This window comes from Microtus pennsylvanicus, chromosome 3, assembly GCF_037038515.1.
Source record: "Microtus pennsylvanicus isolate mMicPen1 chromosome 3, mMicPen1.hap1, whole genome shotgun sequence".
Classification (NCBI taxonomy): domain Eukaryota; kingdom Metazoa; phylum Chordata; class Mammalia; order Rodentia; family Cricetidae; genus Microtus; species Microtus pennsylvanicus.
This window is the reverse complement of record NC_134581.1, coordinates 7,777,467-7,798,415: the sequence shown is the minus strand read 5'-3', so window position 1 is coordinate 7,798,415 and position 20,949 is coordinate 7,777,467. Positions and strand designations below refer to the sequence as shown.

General features: G+C 41.4%; 1 protein-coding gene across 8 annotated transcripts in view; it reads right to left on the bottom strand.

Moving 5' to 3' along the window:
* The window catches only part of Rbms3 (RNA binding motif single stranded interacting protein 3), a 1,334,377-nt gene that overhangs the window by 126,851 nt on the left and 1,186,577 nt on the right, over positions 1-20,949 (bottom strand). For all 8 annotated transcript variants that reach the window (XM_075964221.1, XM_075964220.1, XM_075964219.1 and 5 more), the window contains one exon: positions 14,313-14,419. In XM_075964221.1, coding sequence (XP_075820336.1) covers positions 14,313-14,419 — 107 coding nt within the window. The remainder of the gene's footprint in view (positions 1-14,312; positions 14,420-20,949) is intronic.

The window sequence follows — 20,949 nt, the reverse complement described above, 5'->3', positions numbered from 1 at the left end:
TGTCAAAACCGTGACACGGTGTTCAACGATGGAAAATACAGAATTCAGAGGTTGCGATAGCTGAGCCGAAGATGCTAGCCAAGCAAAGGTGTCTGGGAAACGGAACCAGACCCTTCTAGGTCCTAGCTTTAGTTTGATGCTCTCTGGAGCTTAGAAGCTAAGTCACTAGTGAGGGTGATCACAAGGCCTGTGACAAGCTGGGGTTGGCAGGACATGCCAGCAATTCCAAAAATATCTCAGTTGATGGATGTTGCACTTACCTGTCATGGCCTCCTTGTTAGATTCAGTCAGGGAACATGCAGATCAGTCCTCAGCCCTTCTTCCTGGAGAGGCATGCTATAATATTCCTTGTCTCAAGTCACTTCTAGGCTGGGCACACCTAACGCTTCCCCAAGAACATATATTTTCCCCACGTTTTCCCTTGACAATATGGGCTTTGCAGGGGACTAGACACATCAATTGTATTTGATGCAAAATTACCATATCATGGGGACTTAAAATTCTTAATTGTGATCTTTAATCACCACATATCAATATTGGGTTTAGAGCTTCTGGAAAGGGTACTTGGTCAAATAAAAACATGTTCATGCCGAGAAGTAGAATTATTGAGGCTTCTAAAATGAGAAGGGCTTTCCCTTCAGCCTGCTCCCTGAAGCTCAGAAGCAGCAGATGCAGTAGATAAAGCCACATCTGGAGGGCCAGCTACCAGACCCGACTCACCAAAGCAGTACCTGAGTTCATAGCTAGCTGCTGCTTCCCAGGTCACACAGGCAGAGACTTGCCTTCAGTTCAAGGGTTAGAAGACTCCTGGCAAAACCTGGCAGGATCAGGAGACAGATCTCAACTCTTTTCTTCTTGAGCAGTGTAGGCCAAACCCTTCACCATAGACGTGAAGGAGTTAGCGGTAAGTGATTTAGACAATGTTCCTACATCTGTAAAAATGGTCTAAGATATCCCAAGTCTAGTCAGTATTACTAAGTGTTCCAGCAAATTCTTTAACAGGTGATCTCATCGAAATCATGGAATCAGTTTCTCCTGGAAGAGTTTGTTTCTAGTGGTTCATGAGGACACAGTACTTAAATACTTTTAATCAAAGTAAATTACAGAGCATGGTTAATAACAGAAATTGTGTCTGCCTGGGCTCACTGTCAGATTCTTCTCATGTTTAGCGAGAAGGATGGTGACTGGTGACAAGAGGCCGAGCAAAGCTTCAGGGCCACAGCACCATCCAGGGCACATCCTGCTGAGGGCAGGGAGATGATGCTCTGTGCTGAACCGTGTTCTTCCGTGTTGAAGCTTCTGTTTTTCACTGAGGATGATAACTCAAAGCAGGAGCCACAGGTCACACTGGTAGTCGTTAGAGAGATCCAAATGTCTTCACAGACTCCAGAGAAAGAATCTGTCCCCCACTTAAGCCTCTTTCCCTACAGGTCCCACGGAGCTTGTTGGTGACTCGCTTGCTATTCCATCTAGAGCCATCTGTGTGCTGCTGAAAATCAGTGCTTTCCAGATCAGTGTGGCTTGAATTGTTCCCCAGTGGGTGAATCAGCAGTTTTCTCCTCATATGCAGATGAGAATATTGTAAATGGTAGAAACAATTCACTATTAAAGATTTTTTTCTAAGCCAGGCAGTGGTGGCGCATGCCTTTAATCCCAGCACTGGGGAGGCAGAGGCAGGTGGATCTCTGTGAGTTTGAGGCCAGGCTGCTCTACATGAGCTAGTTCCAGGACAGGTTACACAGCTACAGAGAAACCCTGTCTCAAAAAACCAAAAATATTTTTTTTCCTAAGGTGTGTTAATTAAGACATTGAATCACATGTTTGGTGGTCTTTAATTTTGAGCTAACTGGTAACTCCGAGACTCACGACATTAGTAGAGCAGAATTAAAGCTAAGTTCATACTCCTTAGGAAGTCTTGAACTTGTTGGGTAAGAAGTGCAAATCTGTCATTGTCTTTAAACCAGAGATGATTGATATTTAACTTTAAAATGGGTTTCAAATGATGGCAATGTTGACACATTGTACCATAACTTGGTGTTTATAGGGACATTATGTTCTAAGTTAATGGGAGGGACAAAGCCTTAACCAACGGCTAGCTAGTTTATGCTCAACAGCAAAGTCACAAAACAGGATCAAGCAGATTCCTGTCATCCATTAGTTATGTGTTTTAAAGCATCACAGATACTGAGCTTGCTGAAGATCAGATGGGTCCTCCTAAGAACAAACATGAAGGTTCAAGGTCCCTTAGCACCTGGTCACGAGGTTTTCATTTTTAATAGTACTTGTACTCTTGTTTTATGTTTGAGCTAAAGACAGAGTTTTTTTGTTGTTGTTATTTTTAAAGTTTTTTATTCACGTGTATGTGTGCACGTCTATGTGTGAGTGAGTATGTGCACATGAGTACCGGTGTCCATGGAGACAAGAAGAGGTGTCAGAAGAGCCGGAGATACAGGAAGTTGTGAGTCACTTGACACGGGTGCTGGGAACTACTCTCTAGTCCTTGGCAAGAATAGCAAGCACTCCAACTGCTAAGTCATCTGTCAAGTCCTAGGGTATTGTTGTTGTTACTCTTCTTTGAAGATAGACTCTCGCTTAGTTCAGATTGGTCTTGAACTTGCTATATAGTCAAGGGTTGTTGGGTGGCCTTGATGGTCAGAGGTTGCAGTCTGTCAAGGCCTGGCAGCTCTCTCCAAGGATGAGCCACAGGAGGAACTCTCTTCCCAGTGAGACTTCCTGCTCTCTACCTGCCCTATCTGGAGAATGTCTCTGGACCTAGAGGACTGATCTTATCTGAAAGCTGTCTCTAAGCCTTATTTATCTCCAGTGTGACCCCTGGCATAGTTTCCTGCTAGAAGCCTTCCCCTTGTTGCCTGTACCGGAAAGGTAACTAAGACTTGTACTAGGAGCTTTGCTATATGACCCCGCTGCCACATATGAAGCCTTATGATGGGAGCATGCTGTTTAATGAAAATATGGATTCATCCCCAGGCTTTCCAATCCTATATTTTCGTATACTCAGGAATAAAGTTGATCTGATTCACTGAAGTCATATCCTGGAGGGCTGTCTCTAAGGTATCTGCAGTCATCCTAACCCTGTCTGTTCCCAGGCTTGGCTTCCTCCCACTTCACTGACAAGCCAACAAAGGTCCCCAAAAAGGAGAACCATGAAGGATGACTTTGAACTTCTGATCTTCCTGCTTCTGTTCCTACAGTGCATCGTGAGGATCTAAGTCGTGTCACCAGCATGGAAGAAAGCCCTTGTGCTTGCTGAGCCGCCTCACACAACTCAGGACTTTAGATATTAATCATACCTTCTTATTATATACAGAATAAGTCAGTTAATAATCCATTCCCATTCTCTTCTAAAATATGAGCTGTACAATTTATCATTCTCAACAGTCCTCAGTCTTTTTATGGTTTGCAGCAATTGTTTAGTTTTATTTTTCTTTCTTTCAGCTTTTTCCTCTGAGTTCTCATCCCTTCTGCCAGCCTATGACTTTTACGATTATATGACCTTCAAAGGAAAAGAATTGGCCAAAACCCCTCCAAACATCTATTATTTCAGTGTTAGGTTATGATTTATGATTTGAAATGCAATCTTACTAAAACCTTAGTGTAATGTGGGACAAACATAGAATGTATTAATTTCTAGTTTTTAATATGCTTAATACCATAAGTAAGAAGTTTACAATAGCATTATATTGGCAGCAGATTTTATTTCTATCATTTAAAAATGTAAATGTTAATTTTAAAGGCATTTAGTGTGTGTGTGTGTGCCTTTGTCTGTGTTCATGTATGCTCATGCATGCATACATATGCCCAGAGTAGAACTGGCTGGCTCTCAGCAGACCTGGGCTATGTGTTGGTATCACAAAGCTACAACACAGCCACAGTGTTTGATACTGTAGCTAGCCAGGCACATGCACGCGTGCATGCACGCGCGCGCGCGCGCACACACACACACACACACACACACACACACACAATCCAATGGGAGAAAAGCATAGTGCTGATGGACTCAGAGAGCAGGTCAAGAGCTCTGTCTCAGTTCCGAAATCATGGAACTTAAGATTTAAACTCTAGAACCTATCTCGTTTACCTAAAAGTTCCAGGAAAATTATGAAGGAAGCACCACAGAGGGCGATATTCTTCAGCCTGTAACATTTGCAAAGGCTATTACTGCACCCACCTCAGAAAAGGATGAAGGTTTCACAGAGAGCTCAGGATGTTTCCAAACCTGTTCCCCATGGGGGCCTCAGCACTTGGGCCAGAGAGGCCTCCACTAACCAGGGCAATGTGGAGCTGTAGGAGGGAGCTTTCCAGCTGTGGGAAAGATTGGGGTTTGCACATGAGTATGATCAATGTCTTCATGATGTGTTCCGCTAAACAAATGGTTAATATTTAGGAACAATACAGCTGTGGACAATGACTTGTGACCGCTGCTCTGGTTGTTTTTATTACTGTTTGGGTCTTTGTTTTCTTACTTTGATCTCAGTTTTATAGATCTGAGCCTAATTATAGACAGTTTGTTGATTTATTTTTGATGTAAATCAATTTGTGTGTATTGTGTTCTATTTTTCTTTCAGAGACAGTCTCATGTATATTGGGCTGACCTTGAGTTACTGTTTATCTGAGACTAAATACTCTAGCTACGCTTGCACAGAACCCAGGCTTTGTTTCTAGTACCCATGTTTGGTAGCTTGGTGGCTCACAGTTACTCCAGCTCCAAGGGATCTTACCCCTTCTCATAGCCTCTGTGGGTACCTGCATTGCATTTAGGATTATGTGTATACATACACACACACACACACACACATACACACACACACACACACATACATACACACACACACACACACACACACACACACACACACACACACACCACATGCACAGAAACACACAGAGCAAGTACTCTTAAGTTCTGACTATCCAGAAACCAACTTTGAAGCAACTCCTGTTTTGACTTGTAGCTGAGGATGGAACCCAGTGTTTGGTATTTTCTAGGCCAGTGCTCCATCACTCATCTGTATCCCCAGCCCGATTTTACACTTTATTCTGAGGCAGGGTCTTACTTGGAAGCTTCCCTTGGGCTTGGTGCTCATATACTTGCAGCCACTTTGATGATGAGGCTGGAACACAAGGCCTGGCTTTTTTTAAAGGATATTTTTATGCAAAGATGTCCTACCGAGAACGTATGAAAACAAGCATGAAGACACCATTGGGATGGTTTCTTGCTGTGACTACGTACACTAACACAGTATGGGTCTGAGTCTTGCATCTGCGTGGTGAAGTAGTACCTAGTGAGCTGGAGAATGACAACAGAGGAAGACAGTGCCAAAGATGGGGCTGAAATGGTCACCATGATGTCAGGCTTGCCTGAATTCACCTTTGTTCCAAACAGAAAATTACACAAACCAGTCAAACTACAATGATTCATCATACATCTGAGTAGATGATGTAGCCTTGAGTGATTTGTATGGCTACTGACCTTCATTGAAATATAAAAGGATATATTTTTTCTCCCAATAATAAATGGATTTAGAGTGAATGATGACTCAGTGTTTTGAGACTGGGTGTTTGGAATTAAGTTCATCAAAAATGTTCTGGCCTTGTATTCTAAAATAGTATGCAGACCACTACACAGCCTGTGCGCAGATCTTCCTCCATGTACTGGGAAGGAAGAGAAATCTTGTTAATACTAGCTTTGAATAAATGGAGTAACAGAACTATAGAACGGAAAACATTCTCAGGCATCACCAAAACCAAATAACATAATACGGGGTTCCTGGTCATAACAAACCACTTTGCTTAAAGCTGACAATGATGAATTGAAAACCATCAACTAACTCTCTCTCTCTCTCTCTCTCTCTCTCTCTCTCTCTCTCTCTCTCTCTCTTTATGTGTGTGTGTAACTGAGATATGTAGCTAAGGTTATTCATATATAATCATTGTATTCATAGGCCTAAATCTTGGGCTAGTAAAAAATGCATGGAACTTAAATATTTTCATGGAAGGATGTCTGAAAAGTCAGGCTATTAGCAATATACCTAAAACATAAAAACTTATAATACATTCAAGTCTGTGCATCAACATACATATGTAATTCAAATGCAATTTTCTCATCTGGCTGTCAATTCTCCCTCTTAGAGTCATAGACCACCTAACAAAAACTCCAACACCAGGCACGAGAAGCCTTCTTTTGAATTGTTGGGCAGGGTTGTCGAAAAGACTCCTAAACATTACAGGGTATTGCTATTCCCTTTAGTTGCCCCCAAGAGATTGAAGTTAAATCCTATTGCTGAAGACAGCATGCACTTCAGATACAGGGTCCAGAGCTGAAACTGACTTGCAAGCCTCCTTCCTGAGGACGAGTTCTCATGTTACTGGATCGTGCTCTGCAGGCTTCCAAAGGAAGGGGCAGCCAACAGTCCTATGACCCACAGCAAAGACCAGCAGGGAATGATAGCCCTAGGTGTGCAGAGATAGCACAGTAGCCAACAGCTCTCTAACTGGACTTAAGACCCGCACAAGAAGAAGGAAACTATGCCTGGTGCTTGAAACCTCACCAACTACACAGAACTAGTAAAGTAATTGGCCCTGGAGAAGAACTTCAAACCGCCACTCTACTAAATGAATTAATCCCTAAGTACATTCGGAATAATTGTCCATATATCCATAGATAGGTATAGTTCTCACTTCTCATCAAGGAAACCTCTCATTACAAGAGACAGAGACAATTACAGAAAATTATAACCAGTCAAAGTGCAGAGTTGTGGAGTCCAGTCCTAATAGATACATCTACAGGGCAATTCACATGCTGAAGGCTCAGAAATCACAGTGGAAGAAGAAAGACTGTGGGAGCCAGTGGACTGGGGAGTTGGCTCTGAGATCAGTCACCTAGGCATGTCAGAAGCTGCACCCATAGTCCTACCAACTCGACGGCCTAAATAGGAGCTCAACAAGGACAACAACAGGCATGCTAATGTGCACAGGATGGGGGTAAAGGTCAGGGGGCAGGGTCCAACCCTATACAAATAACACAGGCAGCTGAGGAATGCTCAGAGTGGGAGATGTCTTCCCAGGGACACACCAGTTGGTTATCCAGTATCAAATGGTCTGGTGAGTTATGAAACATACATATCAGTAACATTATACAGACTGAGCAGGTTATAGTTAGGAAATATATATATATATATATTATATAAAAAATATATATGTATATATGCAATAACAATTAATGAAAAATGATGCCATGAATTTGGAAGGGGACAGGACAAGCAGAGGAACATGGTAGAGTTTGGGGAAGGAAAAAGAAGAGGGAAATGATGTAACTATATTATAATCTCAAAAATAGAAGAAAAAAAACCCACCCTAACAGCCAGTTTTACTGAAAACTTATTCTTTAAGTGGGGATAGTTTAGGGATTCTAAACATTAATATTACTACACTGAATCTCCCCAAAACTTAATTTGATTTTCTAGTCAATATAATGTCATTATTCCAGCAGTCGCAGAGTTGGTTATTAACAGGATTAATATCATCAGCTCACTTTTGTATCCAAACTCTGAGGATCATTTCTCTAAGTATTGCCATAATCAGAAACAGTGTCTTCCGAGCATCAACTAGAGGGAAATTATTGTCTTCCTTTGTTGATTGCTTTTAAATTGACTCTGTCGGAGAATTATGGATATGAGAAAGACAAAAAATAGCATTTTATTGGTTTTCCTTTGCAATAAAAACTTGACTTTTTTTCGCTGAAATTCTGAGTACATGCCTCAATTACTTCTTCTATAGCTATCATGTCTCTTATTTGTGTCTGTGACCAAAATGTGATTTTTTTTGGAAGTAAACTCCAATGGGATCATTACCGAGGGTATTTGCTGCTTCCATTAATCTCAAGCTTAGGAATACCTCATAAAATATTAATGTTTTGAGTCAATAAGTAATAATATTAATAGTAATGAATGTTATCTGGACTATTTAATATCAAAGTTAAGAGTAAATATCTAGTGATAGGATATCATTTTTAATTTAAATAAGCATTTATTTATATTTAAATATAAATACACACACCCAAAAGTCATTCATAGCAATAAAACATAGAGAACTTTTAAAACCTGAGTGTCTCTCACAGAGTAGTGGAAACTTACCCATCTTTTTTATTTGGTCTAATTATCTCTACAGAAAAATTGAATCCATGCTGTAAATACATGTATTTCACAAGCATCTCTCTGTGTGTGCCCATGTGAGGTGGTGGTTGTAGCAGTTAATATTTCAGTGTGTAATGGTCTTCACTGAAGTACTAGGTTGCCATCGAGTGGAATTTGATCTTGTCATCTACTTCTTTTCTGTCTAGCCAGCCATTCTTCCTGCCTGGGATAGAGTTCAGTTTCCAACTTGGCCTCAGCAGTCACTAGAAGTGAATTCTTTTGTAACTTGGGAGTAAGCAGTAAAATGTACCCTCATGTTCCTGACATCTTTTGAACTAGTCTGAAGCACTCCTGGTTCCAGACCACTGGAGGTGCACCATCTAGATTAAGGTGAGCAGTTTTCTCCTTGCAGCTAGCCATGAGAATATGGCCTCTCCTCTGGGCAGTGCATGCCCTAGGGATGGGGACATTCACAGCAGTCATAAAGGGAGAATACCCTTTAACTAACAATGACATAAAAAAACATGGTGGAACAAATATATCATAAACACTGGCCCATCAGAACATGAACACCAGAGGTGGATCCTGGGAAGCTCCTACCATGAGTGCCAACACCCAGTTCTCTCCCGGTCGTGTTAGGTTTGTAGATGACGCTCTTGAACTGGCCAGGAAGTGATTTTTCACCAAAAGAGAAGCAGCTGTGATCATTTACCAAGAAGTATGTTTCATTTTGATTATTAAAGGGCCTCCATAGTCCTTCTCGACTGTAGGAGTTTGGATATCAGTGCAGGGCCAGCTGCAAGCTTCTGCAAGATCCTGCAAGCTTCTGCAAGATCCTGTGGGTTTCTACATCCTGTTCTGCTAGGGCTTCAACGTCCTTTAGATGAATCAGATTTTCTCCATATATTTAAGACAAAGTAGTGAGAGTGTAGTAGCAGTTTGGATGTTGAAACAGACTTACAAATCTAGCCGACTTCTACTGAGCTAAATGTCAACAAGGTTTATGAAAGCATAAAGCTTACATGAAGTTGGGCAGGGAGGGAGGTGGGGATGATCTGGGAGGAATTGGGGGAGGTAAAAACATGCTCAAAATATATTGTATGAAAAAAGTAAATAAAAATTAAATTAAAATGACACAAAGAAAGAATTGCAGATCAGTGATGGGCCGAAGTACCCCAATCTCTTAACTATTTAGCATTCAGGCATCTAGTGCAAGATCTGATAATAACTTAAAATGCCCCCTGTGCTTTTCATTTAGGTAAAATCATGGCCACTAGCATATATTTGAAAGTCTTGCTTATGCATGTCCTTTTCTCTGTGCAAAGCTCCCAGTCTTACAGTTTTATAAATAAATGCGGTTCACCAGCCTGTGCTAATTAACTATCAAAATGTTGCCCCAAAGAGAAAGGCTTGAAATTATGAAGTTTTAATTAGCCTATCAATTTCTGTGTTTTGCTTAACTCCAGAACGCTTGCAATATCAAGCAGAAATTCTTTTCACTTTATCAGTTTTTCTTAACTTTCAAGAGAGGGGAGAAATGGGCTTTTTTTTTCTCTGTTGTTACCAGCCCCTTAGTTTCTCTACATTTAAAAGAAATTGGGGAACAGAAATCAATACAGAGAAATAATCTCATTTGCAGGGTGGCCTGATGTGGGAGTGTCATATATCAATCTGTTGATTTCATTGGTTAAGCAATAAAGAAACTGCTAGGCCCATTTGATAGGCCCACCCTTAGGTGGGTGGAGTAAACAGAATGGAAGGCTGGGAGAAAGAAGCTGAGTCAGAGAGTTGCCATGATTTTCCCACTCCAGGTAGATGCAGGTTAAGATCATTCCTGGTAAGCCAGTTCGTGGGCTACAGTAGATTATTAGAAATGGGCTAGTCCAGGTGCGAGAGCTAGCCTAGAAGAGGCTAGATAGAAATGGGCCAAGCGGTGTTTAAAAGAATACAGTTTCCGTGTAATTATTTCGGAGCATAAGCTAAAGCTAGCCATGTGGGCGGCTGGGTGCTGGGGACGCAGCCCCGCCGCTCGTACTACTACAGTGGCCAAACTGCGGCAGAGCATGTCCAGTTTCCTCCCCACTGTGCCTGTAGTCATCTTTGTAATTTACAGAGAACCTTGATTCAAGGACCTGAAGATATGTAGATTTAGTTGTGAGCATTAACGCTCTTTTCCTGGACTTTAACTCAACTGGATTATTCCTGTTCTCTGTTACAGATACAGGCTTATGAATTTTGTTGTTGCTGTAATTTGCTTCCTTTTTCAAAGTCCATGCCTTAGGGAAATAGGAATTGCATTCTGTCTTTGCATGTGTCTCTCTGTGTGTGCATCTGTGTGTGTTGTACGAATGTATGTATTTTCATGTGTGTGGGTACATATGTGCATGGAGAGGCCAGAGGTGGATTTCTGGTGAGTTCCTTGATAGCTTTCTTCTTTTATTTACTGAGGCAAGATCTCACACTGAGCCTGGAATTTGATGCTTCTGTTACTCTGGCTAAGCCAGACTCCCTTCACTTTCTCCCTCTCCAGCACTGGGGTTATAGGCAGCACCACATCTACCCAGTTTATAGGTGTGTGCGAGGGATCCGAATTCTGGTCCTGATGCTGACACATGGTGAATGCGTTATCCATTGGGTCATCTCTCTGGCTCTTGGCATTCCACTTTAAGTAGTCCCATTTGTGGGTAGGTGATGGTGAGGAAAAGGGGGAATGGATGGGGCACTTGATGTAGAACATATACTTAATTGAAAACATCCATATGTAGCACAGTACTATGCACAATGAATATACATAACATATTTTTAAATGTATTTATGAAACAGAAAGATTTCACATTTATGAGCGAGAAAGATGCCTAGGGGTTATTAGGTGCTGGCTTTAAATTCTCAAGGACTCTGGGCCCGGAAAAGCTCCATCTGCCACAGGTCTACTCCTTCCCATGGGAACAAAACATATGCCTTTGGCTGTGACCTTTGGGTGGTCAACCTTGGCCTCCTACTCTAATGGTTCAAATTAGAAGCAATGTAATCTGACAGCCAAAGGGAGAGAGGACTTGGGAGAGGCATCTGTGTTTTAGAATGCCCCCTCTGCTGCCAGGACACCAGCATAGAATCACAATTACAATGTCCCTCCCCTGCTTTTGTTCGTTCTTTAATCCTGAGAGATTTAGAGCAGTATTCTTACTTGAAATGATAAATCTGAAAATATGCTTATGCAGAATGAAATATTATAGACTAGTAGTGGCCAAAGTTCAAAGCATTCAGTTCGGGTCAGATAATCATTAGCAAGAATCCTTCTGCTATACCCTCCTGTCTTCTGCTACTTCTAGAAGAATGATCATATCTGACTCATTTTTTTTTTAGATCTGAGACAGGATGTAGCCTAAGCTCACAACTCTCCTCATCAGCTTCTGAAGTATTACAATTACAGGGTACCATCCTGAAGCAGCGTCATCTCAACAGTGATTGAGCAGTATATCATTATTTTATAGACGACAAATAAACAACAAAAATAAATACATAAAAGATCCCCTTAAAAATAAGGGATAGCAGCTTTAGTGTGAGGGTCAATGAAGATGAAACCAAATCTAGTGCTTGACAGTGACCGCATCTTGACAGGCTTTAGAGTCGCCTAGAAGACAAACTTCTGGGCACAGCGGTGAGGGAGTGTCTCCATTGGGCTAACTGAGGTGGGCAGACCTATCATAAAAGCGAGCTGAGTACCAGCCTTCATCTCTCATCTCTATTTCCAGACTGCAGACACAATGTGAGCGGCTGCCTCATGAACCTGATGCCATGCCTTCCCTCCTCACTATGATGGACCGTAATCTTGATATGTGACAAATTGAACCTTTTCTCTTAAGTCTCTTTTGCCAAGCATGTTGTTACAGCAACATGAGACTGAACCAAGGCATCCCACATTAGACAAGGCTTGGAAGAAAGCTTCAACTCGCAGTCTTGAAACTGAACAAAAAGAAATAAAAAGAATAAAAAGCACCCACACACTGAGACAATGGGGATGTTCTATCGGGAACTCACCAAGGCCAGCTGGCCTGGGTCTGAAAAAGCATGGGATAAATCCGGACTAGCTGAACATAGCGGACAATGAGGAATACTGAGAACTCAAGAACAATCGCAGTGGGTTTTTGATCCTACTGCACGTACTGGCTTTGGGGGAGCCTAGGCAGTCTGGATGCTCACCTTAGGAGACCTGGATAGAGGTGGGCGGTCCTTGGGCTTCCCACAGGTCAGGGAACCCTGACTGCTCTTTGAGCAGATGAGGGAGGGGGATTTGATGGGGGAGGGGGGAGGGAAATGGGAGGCAGTTGCGGGGAGGAGGCAGAAATCCTTAATAAATAAATACATTTAAAAAAAGAATAAAAAGCAAAAGAAACTGGGGAACAGAAATCAATACAGAAAAATAATCTCATTTGCAGGGTGGCCAAACTGCGGCAGAGCATGTCCAGTTTCCTCCCCACCGTGACTGTGCTCTTCTTCATAATTTACAGAGAACCATGGTACAAAGGCTAGAACTTCCGTAGATTTAAACATGGAATGTGGTAGGCCAAAGGTCAAGTTATCTTGGATAGTTTTTTAGCCCCCTCATTCAGGCAAAATCTTTAGGGAATGTATAAACAGAGCCTCTATATTCAAGAATGCCATGAGATAGCATCTCAGATGTAGGAAAGACCTAATTATGTTCCCTACAGAGTAATTGAAAAGCACCATGATTTACATCTTCAATTGTTTGGTGATTAAAGCCCTAGGAGGCTGTTGTTCCATTGGGGCACAGGCAGTGAGGTAATTAGAATCCATGTTTCCAGGCCTCGTTCACTCACGTTTGGCTCCAGAATTGACAACTTCTATTTCTCTCTGTGGTGAGAACTGTATGTGTTGGTTTTGTTTTTGTTGTTCTTGCACTGATACCAAAAGATGTTAGCTACCTATAACTACCCCTTGTAGCCTGAAGAAAGTATTATCAATACTTTCTGCAGGAAATGAAGTTTGTTCTAGAGCCAAGTTTTCTTACCGAATCATGGAATTTGGGGTTATAATATGTGGTTGGTGCAAAGATAGCCCTAATTAGCAAGCATTTTACCTAATCACATTTTAAGGTCAAATGAGTCTTTTTAGACTACAGATGCTTTGTACGGGCCAAATGTAATGATGCGGGGGCTGTCAGACTGCCTGCTGATGCATTAAATTATGCCTGGGACACATTGGCCAACCCACACAACCTCATTAAAACACAATCTCAGCTTCCTTTCTAACCCGGAGAATGTGAACACTCCTGCACTTTTCATTGGCTCCTGTACTCAGTGATTATTTTATTTACTTCTTACTATAATGATATACATTCTATAGTACTTGACTACAGCTATGCAATTGAAGAGGTAGTTTATAGACCCTTATAGACATACTCAAAACAGCCTCAGAAAATGGAAAATGGCAAAATCATTTGCTGAGGAATCTCCCAGCTTCCTTCCTTTCTTAGAACAGGTCTCTCGGGGTTCAGGGTATAGGGCGGCACATAATTATGATGCCTCTTAAATGACAAATGGACAAATCATGTGCTTGGACTATAAATCCTAGCCTCCCTCCACCATTGAAATTAAGGCTTTGGCACAAAATGTCATTTATTCGGTCAAACTACTTTATCCCATTTTCTCAAGAATGAAAAACACTACCAAAGCCCAGGAGCCTTTTCCTTGTGATTTTAGAAAAATAAACAGCCAAGAGGACCGACTCCCAAAGACTAGCAGATGCAGTCGGGGAGAGAGCTCAGTGGGCAAGAGTGCTTGCTGTATAACCATGAGGAGCTGAGTTTGAATCCACAGCGCTCATGTAAAATGCTGGCCATAGCCACATATGCTGGTAATAGGTGAATGAACACAAGAGGACTTCTAGGAACTGCAGGCTGATAGCTGGCATTGGGTCCATGAGAGACCCTGTCTCAACGGAATAAGATGGAGAGTGACAAAGCCGGACACCAGCCAAGCTCCTCAAATCACACTTAAAGAATCGTATACACACATGGGCATACATGACACCAGTCTCCCTGAGCAGGTGCTTCTTTTTATTCACAGCACCCTATGTCTGCTTTGGCATCTTCCCAAGGAAGGAATGCTGCCCAGTTTCTGAGTTGGTCTCAGGACTCACCTCTCCTTCTCTGGGCCATGGCCTCCCGTTCTGGGTGTACTTGCTCTGATTCTGTCTCTTCTTCTGTCCTCCATCAGCAAATTTGCACAGTAAAGGCTCACTGGGCGCTGGAAGGAAAAGAAAGGAAAACCACATCAGTAAGCGCTCCATGCACATAAGTAACTTGTCCAGTTGGGCTCACAGTGGGTCCTTGTTATCAGTGTGTTCTGAAGTAACATCTTGGTTCTGGCCCTCTTTCTTTACGCTCCACCGCCTGGTGTTTTAGCCATCGCTGAAACTCGGGAAAGTGCTGGCAGACCTCGAGAGATTGTAATATATACTCCTGGATAAATGGCTGAAATCGCATGCACACTTGTCTCCAGTTCGTGAGCCTTCTAGCATAGTGAGGAACACATGCACCCCCAGTCACATGACCTCCTCAAGTCAGCTGCACTTTCACTATGCAAACCTTAGAATTCAATTTTGAGAAATTATTAAAAATCAGAGCAGCAGCTTGGAGAAGGGATTGAATACAAAGTTACAAACTCAGAAATGCACTCTGTTAGGAGCCAGGGCTTGTCAACCATGGTGGGTCATGATTTGGGGATATACCCAAAGGATGCTCAATCATACCACAAGGACATGTGCTCAACTACATTCAGAGCAGCATTACTTGTAATATCCAGGACCTGGAAACAACCCAAATACCCCTCAACTGAAGAATGGATAAAGAAGATGTGGTACATTTACACAATAAAGTACTACACAATGATATCTTAAAATTCGCATGCAAATGGACGGGACTAAAAAGCACCATACTGAGTGAGGTAACCCAGACTCAGAAACACAAATATAGTATGTATTTTCTCATAATTGGCTTTTAGACATAAAGCAAAGAAAAACCAGGCTGCAGTTCACAATCCTAGAGAACCTCGACAATAAAGAGGACCCTAAGAGATACATACATGGATGTATGTAATCATCATGGGACGTAGAAAAAGACAAGATCTCTGAATAAATTGTAAGCATGGGGATCTTGGGAGAAGGTAGAATGGGAGTGAGGAGGAAAGGAGAGGAGTATGGAAAAAATATATACCTCAATAAAACAATAAAAAAGGAAAAAAGAAAAAGAAAGTCAACCAAAAATTTCCTATATATTAGATATTCTAGACTTGTAGGCTGAGGATGGATGCCCCAACATTACAGAGGAATCTTGGGTGACTGTCCAGTCAGCCAAATGTTTCTGTCATTTCTTAGTTTTGGAAGTTATTTATTCTGTACTGCCTGTTTACTCAGATAATATATCCTTGTCAGGTCTCTGATGGAGTTGAAGACTAGATAGTTATAACTATAGTTTTCCTTGTTACCAAATTCAGAAAAGGAACTCAGCAAAGAGGTGTAAAGTGAAAGGTTGAGAGACATAAAAAGAAAACTTTTGGTTGGTATTACAAGTTAGGGTAGAAACTGAATTAGTTATGACATTTTGAACTCAGTAAGATAGAATAGATAATGGAGTATTTTCCCTGAATTGGATCAAATGCAAATGGAATAGACATTGTTATTGTAATTTCTGCCTGTATATATTTCTATATTGTTATTGTACTTAATTTCTATTTCGACACAAATGGGAAAATGTTGTGTGGTTTTTTTTTATTGTTTTCTAACAAATAAAGCTTGCTGGAGTCAGAGGACAGAGCTAGCCACTAGCTGACTATAGAGGTTTGGAGGACTGTAAAGAGAAGGAAAGGAAGTGGTAAGGTAGGCAGAAAGAGGATCTCAGCCCGTTTGGACAGAGGCTGCTTCTTGTTCTCTGAACTTTCAGGTTCTTACCCCAATATTTGACTGCTGATTTTTTCATTGATAAATATTAATTAGATTAATGCTTCCTCTTGCGGTTGAGTAACCAGCATCTTCAGGTGGTAAAACAGAAAAGAGATTCTGGGAGCCTCTTGCCAAAGATGTAGATATTTAGCTAAATAGCAGCCAAATTAGCTTTGTTTTCTCACTAATCCTCTATAACTTCACAAAAGTGGACCCTCTGCTCAGGATTTTCCCCTTTAGCTTTCCAGTTAAAGCTAATGAGAAGGCAGGGAGTTCAACTGTGGGGATGCCAAGTGAAAAATCTGATAATCTATCACCAAGTATGTCAGGGCAGCTCCCACGGGACAGCTTTTGCCTCTTCTGTTCTCTTAGCTCTAAACTGGTAAGCATTTAGCCCCTAAAACAGTCTTCCCCAATTCCTCTTCAGCTCAGAGAACTGATGTGGAGAAAGGACCATATTTGTCTGAAGAGAAAAAACATAGGTTGCCCACAGAAACCCAGGTCCAAATCCAAGAAGAAGAGGAGGTGGAGGCAGTGCCTTGAAGATTAAGACCCTGCCCAGAGAAGGGCTTTCTGCCTCTGTCCTCCTCTACCCTGTTTCCTCCCACAGAAGCAGTACTAAAACCTGGAAGGTAGGAATTTGAGATAGAAAAGCATTCTTTATTTTCGTAGGGTTGACCCCGAGTAAACCTGTTTGTGTCCACTAACTTCAGCCTTTCTGCAATTTGGTAGATGGCATAGTAGTATGAATCTTATCTGATGAATTGCAATAACGATAGGGGTCTTGTACTTTTTTATTAAGTACATTTTCTTGAATAATACGATAAAAATTAAAATATATTAGAATGTCTCTTCCAACAATGGCACTGCAAAATGTCTTTTTAAAAACCCAACAAAGCAACACTCTGTGTTGATAATTGATGACTGCCTCCACATCCCTACATGTCTGAAGAGAAAGTCACATTGACCCAGCAAACTTGGTGAATACATTAAGAAGGCTGTGAAGGTTAATTGGCCGGTATATGTGTTGGAATAAACCAACTATTATTTTGAAAGTTCATAATTAACAAAAATAAATCACTTCCTTCCATTGCCATCTGAGAACATGAACTCAACTAAATATTAATTGTATCCCTGGGCATTTTCAAGTTTGAAGACAATTCTAATTGTCTCAAAAATCAATAGTGGAGAATGAATACAAGCAAGCCAGCATCAGCAAATAGGCTTTCTACAAACATGTGACTACTAATAAATATTTGAAAATTATTCATCTCTAAAAGACAGCAATGTTTTTTATCAACCCTCTAAGTCTATTCTTAGTTAGCTGCAGATTTCTATTTTTCAGAACAGAAGGAAAAGAAAAAGACATGGCTCACTCTGGTGAAGAGTAATGGAAAGTCAGATGGGGTTCCTGTCCTATGTAAAACACACACCATCATAGGGTGGTTCCCCTTCTTTCCAGTGTCACTTTCCACAGTTTTATCTATTAGGGATCAGGTGTAGTTAAAAAATATTGAATAAATGGCATGACGGTGTAGCTCAGCTGTTTAGTCCATTTGTTGCATGTGTAAAGCCCCGAGTTCAGTCCCTAGGCCTGGATAAACAGGTCATGGTTCACATGCTGGTAATCCTAGCACCCTGCAGGGTGGAGGCAGGTGTATCAGAAGTTTAACATCATTCTTGGTTACATATGTTTGAGGCCTGCCTGGTACATGAGATCTTGTCTTTAAGTAATTAGCTAACTAATTAATTAATGGAAAATCTCAGAAGCAATCAACTCATGTTCTTTATTGTGATGATCTGAAAACTTAATGAACTGTCACAACTATTCCACCCCACCTCACCCAGGACCTGAGTCGTCCTTTACCCAGCATTCCCTACTGCATATGTTACTGGACTGGCAGCTACCTAGCTTCTGCCGTTAGTACCAGACCTTCTGCTGAGGATTCAGTACTTGTTAATATCCCTTAACTCTACTCCATAGCAGCCTTAAGGAAATGATGGCAATTAGAATGTGTCAAAGAGAAACCATTAGGTTCTTCTACATAAGGAGTTAAAGGCTCTAGAATACTAAAGGAAGACCGTAAACCACACACTGAAGTCATATTGCCTATTACACTCATTTCATGTCACCCCTGAGTGCAGGACCTGTTGTATGGTAATTTGCTACAAACTGAACTATTCCCTCCAGAATGTTCATCAGGGGGTCCATCTCACATGTCTGGGAGAAAAGAGATTTGGAGGGTTTCTGCCCATCCCCAGCAGTTAGAAAGCAATAAAAAGCTGCTGGCGGTGAAGCAGGGAGAGGTCCACCAGCTGAATGGTAGATAGTAGAGGTAGTCGGGTATCCGGCTGCTTGCAAGTTGTAGATGGCAGGGGAAACTTTTGACAGTGGTCTTTCGTGTTCTGCTGGCCTTTTCCATAATGAAGTTGCTTTGTTTGTTTGTGTTTTGCCATCCAGGCTTATGTAAGTGACCCCTTTACTCACACTCCTGTTAATAAATACCAGCAAGTATGTATTCACTGGTTCACCAAGTTGGTTCAATTGTTACAACTGTTACTTTGGTCTCTTTCTGGGTGAGTAAATGTTTGCATATGTGTGTTTTGACTCCATGATAGTCTCTCGCACAACAGAATCATGTTACATTTTATATGAAGTAGAAAGGGGGGCACACTATGATGTTTTAAGTATGAGGGAGCGATCACATTCACACCAGTTTTATGAAAGTATAATGTAACACTCTTTTCCCGTTTTCTTTGGATTGCTGTTAATATCTTACTATTTACTGTGGTTTAAATGAGAATGTCGCCCACAGGCTCAGATGTTTGAACACTTGGTCTTCAGTGGGTGGTGCTGTTTGTGGGCAGGATGCAGGGTGATGTTGCCTGGCTGGAGTAAGTACATCGCTGGAGGTGGGCTTTGGGAGTTACAGACTCATGCCATTGCCAGTGTGCATGCTCCTCCTGCTTCCTGCTTGTGTTGGAAAATAGGAGCTCACAGCTTCCTGCCACTTGCTGTCATGGCTCTCTGCCATGACAGAAACTTATTCCTCCAGAACCGTAAGTCCAAATAAACTCTTCTAGAATTTGTTGTGGTCATGGTCCTTCACCATTACAATAGAAAAGAGACCAATACACTAAGGTTAATTTATAAATGCAGATGTGTGGGATTCATAATAAGAAGCAATTTTAGACATGAACTGGAGGTCTGAGGGCATCCTTTGAGAATAAGATCCTTAGAGAAAGAAAGCATCCTATATAGATCTTGGGACCCACATGTTTCCTCATTGTCTGATCCACTGACTATCTGACTTAGTGACTTTGGGAAAACTACACGAATCCCGCAAGGGAAAGAATGACCACTGTAGCTGCAGAAACTTCTGCCTTGATTATAACTGAGGGTGAGTCACTCACTAAACTAAGAGCTAAACACAATCAATCACTAATCCCATTATCTGATGAGTGAGATTATTTCCTGTGAGATTTGCAAACTGCGTATGCCAAGTAAAACCAATCCTCTTCAGAGTGCTTGCTCCCTTGGCATTCTGAGATTCTGGCCCCATGCACCCATTAAATGAGATGCCAGGCTCACATGTGATCATCTCATTGACACAAATACAAATTTCTCACTCAGGTGCACAAATCTAGAAGCAACTTTCATTTTCTGCTCCAAGAAATTGGCCATGTTTCCTATGATAAGAAGTGTCACCTCAGTATACCTGTTAGGTGAAATACTTTCCAGCAACTAAACTCATGTATGTAAATGTAACACACATAACTTCCAGCAACTAAACTCATTTATGTAAATGCAAAACACATAGTTTTATTTCTATGGTACAGTTGTCTGTTTGTTCTTTTACCTATTTTAATAGAGTCTTCCACTATAGCCTAGGCTAGCCTAGAACTTATTTGGTTGTCCAGGGTGACTTCAAAGTCATGGTAGATCTCTTGTCTACCTTTCTTGAGTGCTGTGATTACAGATGAGAGCCAGCAGCTCTGACTCATTTTTAGAATTAATACAATTACTTACTTATTCATTTATTTATTATCTGTAGGCATGTGTGGAAGTGTGCATGTGAAAGTGAGAGCGCAGTTTGCACTAGTGGGCTTCCCACTTCTACCATGTGAGTCCTAGGCTTTCGACCCAGTCTTTAGGCATCAGAGCAAGCACCTTTCCCCACTGAGCCAATGTGCTGGGCCACTGATCTTAGAGAAACAAGATATCTCATGTTTAGGAAAGAAACATATTCTCGCTGCCTTCTGTCCTCTGTCCCCCATCCTGCTTCCTGTTAATGTCACAAGGCTTCTGTTAGTAGCCCTTTCCTGATGTAGACTGTTGCTTCTGTATGTAAACTTGTGCGGGCTGACCTGAGCACTCTCAGTAGCTTCCTCTGCTTCTGTTGTTAGCTGTTATTAACTTTATCATTCTTTGGCTGCTGAAGTGCAAGAGTTCTTTCAGAACTGTAAACCCGCCAAAGAAGCATCTCACTCTGTGCAGGGTAGATCACCATTCATGTCTCATGAGGTTGCTCTGGGAACTCTCTGTGGTTTTATTTCTAGTTATTGTTGACTTTATCATTGCTTGGTTGCAAAGGGTTCTATTATGAATGCAAAACTGTTATAGATACCTCTTTCTGTTAGCTAGAGTGTCTAACTGTTCACATAGCAACAGGTTTCAGGTTGCACTGGGAACTGCCTTCTCTAGGTCTCACATTAAAATATCAAATGCTAATTATTCCATAGAGATGTCCCAGGAAGTCTTTCTCTGTTCAAAGAAATAATTCCTGCTTTTGTTTGTTCTCTTTAAAAACAAGTTTATATCTATAATTATAAATTT